The following is a 4,821-nucleotide window of genomic DNA, read 5'->3' on the forward strand; positions in this document are numbered from 1 at the left end:
ATCATAGCTTAAAAGAATAAAAGTTGCAACATTTAAAAAGAAAAAAACCCTGGAGAAATGCTGTCTTTGTAGAAAAATACAAAGCTCTACAAGAACAGCCAAAGGAAAAGCGGGTCTTTGGAACAAATCATAATATTTTAAGGCATGTTATAAGAAACTTTCAAATACTATAATTGGTAATCCTATCAGGGTAGAAACGAAACAGTGACCCAAGAGCCATGACTCCCGCAGGGTGGCCACACAGCTGCCTGCCTGCCTGCGTGGCTCACTTACCTCCCTTTCTGCTACCCCTAGAATTTGAAAAATCTCTGTTGAGTGCAACTGTCATTGATTCAAGCTCCACTATCTTCACATTAGTGGAAACACAAATAGTGCATAACTACTTCCTCAGAACTTTACAATGAAAAAAACCCAACACTTACGCTTTCCCCCCCGCTGTGTCGTGTGGTAGGTTACACACGGCCTATGGTTTTCAGAATGTTAAGAGTGTAATGAAAAAACAAGACCAGGAGATATTTTCATCAATATTCTCTGTTAAAAATTTTACTGTGCAATTTTTCCTGTATTAAAAGTCCATCTGTTTTATATTATGAGCTTCACATTAGGCTGTTCACATTGTCCTTCATGCCATTTTCTTGGCTGATGAACAATCCGTGAGGTAAGATTTTAATGTCTCTGTGAATATCATTGCACAACATGCACTGCTAACTCAGTTTCAAATTTGGGCTTGGTTTTTTTTTGGGTTTGGGGTTTTTTTGAGTGCTTATGCAGTGGATCTCCGACTGACAAGCTGTTTTACAGATAGGTTGTACTGCTCAATAAACTGTTTCCCAATCTAGATATTTTAAACATTGAAATATCATTAATTCAACATCTCAGATCTTGCTTAAGCATGGCAGCTGACACAGTGGGCGGGCAGGGGGGAAGAGAACATTCATACCATCTAGTTTAGGCATATGAAGTTGTGTGACTCGGAGGACCCAGTTAAAAGCCTAAGTTTGCTATATAGTCAATGGAAAGAGGTAGGTGCCTCTAAGGAGGGCGATTCAGAGCACCCAAAATGGGCATTCAGATGCCAGAAAGAAATGGTGTGCCTATCTCCCTAAGAGAACAAGGTACAGTAACGAAAGCTCTGCAAGGTAGGTGGGAAACGGGCTACATTTACGTTCTAGTAAGGCTTAATGTTTCGCAACATCTAATGCCCTTTGATATACTGGTTGTGGAAAGGTCTTGAAAGATTAAGGGCAGAGATGGCCAGTTCTCTTCCACGAATACGATTTCCTTTAGTTATCATCCACTGAACTACAATTCAAAACGTTACGGATATTTACGTATGAAAATCTGCAAAGCGTTTTGTACTCAAGTTTCCTTCGTAGCAGATGAGAGCGTGTTTAGGATGTTCTGCAGATGGAGGCAAAACTCTCGAACCTAACTCCTATTACAGCATTTCTAAGGGCCATATACACACACACATACACGCTCAACACACACACACACCCCAGCACCCCTGTTTTTCACTCATTTAAACACAAGGAACTACACTGTTACTGCACAAGATTGAAAAACTAATAAACGCATGGTGTTATTTAGACCACAGCCTCAGTGACTCTGTATTTTTATGGCCAATTTTATCTATAAAAGATCCAGCTCAAGACAATCTCTCCAGCATTTAAAATCTAAACATTGTGATTGAAAACTTTTCTATACTTCGATTGTAAGACTTCGGAATAGGTATTTCTGTGCCATTAGTCATGCAAATGATAAATACTTCACTGCTATGAAACTAGCAAGTCAGAGCTCGAGCATCCTTTCAAAATAAAATATTTGCTCCCACCATTTAACACTCCAATAATTGGGGCAACCTTTGAATAGTGTGTCAGGCAATTAAAGAGCCGTTTCCACACTCACCTAAGGAATTACAACCGTAACTATTTCACCTCTGAACCAAATGACTCCACACGGTTACTCAATTTAAGTTTTCAACATTAAAGCTATCAAATAGCAAACTTGATTTTCAAAGGTTAGTTAGGGAACACACCAGAGAACATAGCCCTTAAAAGGCAAGAAAAACGGTTGTCTTTAACAAACTTAAAAATGCAGGATGTTCATACTGTCCCACGAGGTTTCTGCAGAAGGGAACATATGGATGCAACATGGCTTAGTTTTCCTTACAAGATGGTACTAGTTAATCTATTAAAGTGTTCCTTGTTAGTAAGGCTCAGCAATTTTTTTTCATCACAGTTGCTTCCTCCTGGTTCAGTAAAGTGATAAATAAAGATGCTTCCTGCTTTGTAAACAGAGGGTTTGTTTGGCTTTTTGCAGACCAAAACCTGAAGCGATCCTCCATTTTTGAGCAGCAAAACGAAAGATTTAAAACATTCCAATGCCAGACTGTTTCTTCCACCCGTCGTTTGTTTTCAGATCTTGCCTTGCGTTTCACACACTGATGCAATGTTTTCTATTTCAAGATGTGGGATAGAGTGTAGAAATAATAGCATCAATTTTGAAAAAAATCCAAACTATATAGGTCTCTGGTAGCCTCTTGCTCTAACACTGTCGGAAGTTCTGGTGAAATCAACACGTTTGACTGAACAAACTTGGCCACAAGTGATAGCGCACGTCCCGAAGCACGGGGATTAGACACTGAAAGACTTGGCTCTCCTTTTGCGCTTATGCTAGTTGGGAATGGTTTTCAGAGATATTCTCTCCGCTGCTTTTGTTTCCCACTTCCAAAAGTTTTCCAACTTCCTCAGAAATAGTTGCTGTTGTTGCCGTCTAACGTGACAACACGCGTACGCTCGACTGGAACGACCCTGTAGATCAACTGGCGATGCCGTTAAAATCGCAGGTGCTCAAAGGGAAAAACGGGTGAGATGTTGTCATTTACCCAATTATATTCAGAGTCAGTGATTGACTTCCAATGCTCAGCTCTGAGTTAATGTTGCTACTTCACTACAGATGTATTTCAAGTGACCCACAAACCAGGAAGTGAAGTAGACAGTTTTACCACCTTACAAAATTTCTGCAAATTAAGTCCAGGTTAGGTCATTTTTAATGCTATTGTATATTACATGCGGAACAGCATGGATCATCTTTGTCTGGCTGTGCTGCATAGTTCATTTGTCTAACAATTTCTGCAAAGAGCTCATCCACCATTGTTTTACTTTTAGCAGAGGTCTCCATGAAGGGGCAGCCCCACTCTTCAGCTAAGGCTCTGCCTTCGCTCGATGATACCTCTCTCTCACTTTCCAGGTCCACTTTATTCCCAACGAGAATGACTGGCACCTTCTCATACCTACAGTTAAAAAGAAAAACAAACACAACGCAACAATAATTATACTAAAAAAAAAAAACCAAGCAACCCAAACAACTCATAGTGTAAACATCTATTTGCAAACACTGCAGACCCAACAGGAAAGACACATTTGATCTTAAATTTTTACGCTGAAAAAATGCTTTGCATATCTCTTGTTCTAGAGATCTGCTGCACATCTTTTTCCCTCCAGATCTTTCTCAGCGTCCTAGGGAATGCTCCTCCTCTGAATTTTCTTTCTCACCCAGAAATCTACTTCCACACTACAAAAATCAAGGACTCTAGTAGTATTTTCTATGTTAGCAATCTCAGTTGGGGTGTAAGAACAGGATGGAGGTCCAACCTTCCCTTCAACATTACATCCTCCTTCTCCCTCAACAGGTATTATGTATTTCCCGCTTGTGATAAGGAAGAAGCATCACTCTCCCTTTCAAAGGTACATTTACCTCTGGTTAATATATACAGACCTCACAGATGAGCAATAAAAGGGAGAAAACAAAATGCCAGTAAGTTCATCTGAAATTTCAGGAAATGCAGCCCACTTCAAGTACTGTGTACACACGAAAGTATTCTTATATAAAAATGTATATTAGCTACCACAGAATATATAACTCTCCCTTACAGCATTCACATCATTACATCAGTTAAACAAGACGGAAAAAAAAAAGTTCCAGGCAATTCTATCACAGTTCTGCTTCATAATCAACTTGGACAGCACAATAGATCACATAAGCCGTGAAGGAATTTATTACTTTGCACCTCCTTGTGAAAGGAACCTTGCCAATTTTTTTTTTTTTTTTTTAATGAAAATGCTTGCCTTTCCCCCGCCATCCTCACGTACATAAACCCCTTCTTCAGATGTGGAACTAAGCAAGTGTTCAGTCAGTTTTTAAGTTTACATATTTGCCATAACAGAGAATACAACACTAGGCCTATTTCCAAAATGCTCTTCCACAGGTTTTCTCACAAAAGCAACAAGGACTGAGAGAAAAACCAATTGTGGCTTTTAGGACTGACAAAAAAAGACGACCTAAGAGAAACAAGATGGGCCCCTCATAATTTAAACTTGATTTTCTATTTCATATTAGCTTAGTAATATTGCTTTGAGTCAAATCACTTGAGAAGACCGACCGTGGACAGACAGCAGTCATAGCTGACAGCAGCAGCAGTTGAAGATGCCACTGCCCTTAAGCCACCTGTTATCCCTTCATCCCTCCTGCCCGCCAATCCTACCTCCCAGGCAGGGCAGCAGAGCAGAGCTGGTTCGTGTGCCTTGGCTGGTTGAGGGAAACATCCAGCAGCTAGGTCCAACCTACCAGCCATGCAGAAACTCAGCTGTCAGGATTCTGCACTGGAACAGGGAATCTGTTGGATCTACTGCAGGGACGGTGAGCTCCCACAGAGCCAGAAAGGATAAAAGGGCAGTAATTTCTCAAACCACCTCAGCAGTATTAAAAATTGGTCCAACCATGTCATAAGATGAAGCTGAAATTCTAAACTTCATGTCT

The 4,821-nt window shown here is 40.3% G+C and overlaps 1 protein-coding gene across 1 annotated transcript; it reads right to left on the minus strand.

Moving 5' to 3' along the window:
• Positions 1-3,057: 3,057 nt before the first annotated feature.
• On the minus strand, positions 3,058-4,144 carry LOC104514834 (ras-related protein Rap-2a). The gene is made up of 2 exons (XM_010158616.1): positions 4,131-4,144; positions 3,058-3,295 (listed from the first exon to the last, which is right to left on the minus strand). Exons 1-2 carry the CDS (start codon positions 4,142-4,144, stop codon positions 3,058-3,060), a joined length of 252 nt encoding a protein of 83 aa, XP_010156918.1.
• Between the last annotated feature and the right edge of the window lie 677 nt (positions 4,145-4,821).

Source organism: Eurypyga helias, unplaced genomic scaffold (assembly GCF_000690775.1).
Source record: "Eurypyga helias isolate BGI_N326 unplaced genomic scaffold, ASM69077v1 scaffold43219, whole genome shotgun sequence".
In the NCBI taxonomy this organism is placed as follows: domain Eukaryota; kingdom Metazoa; phylum Chordata; class Aves; order Eurypygiformes; family Eurypygidae; genus Eurypyga; species Eurypyga helias.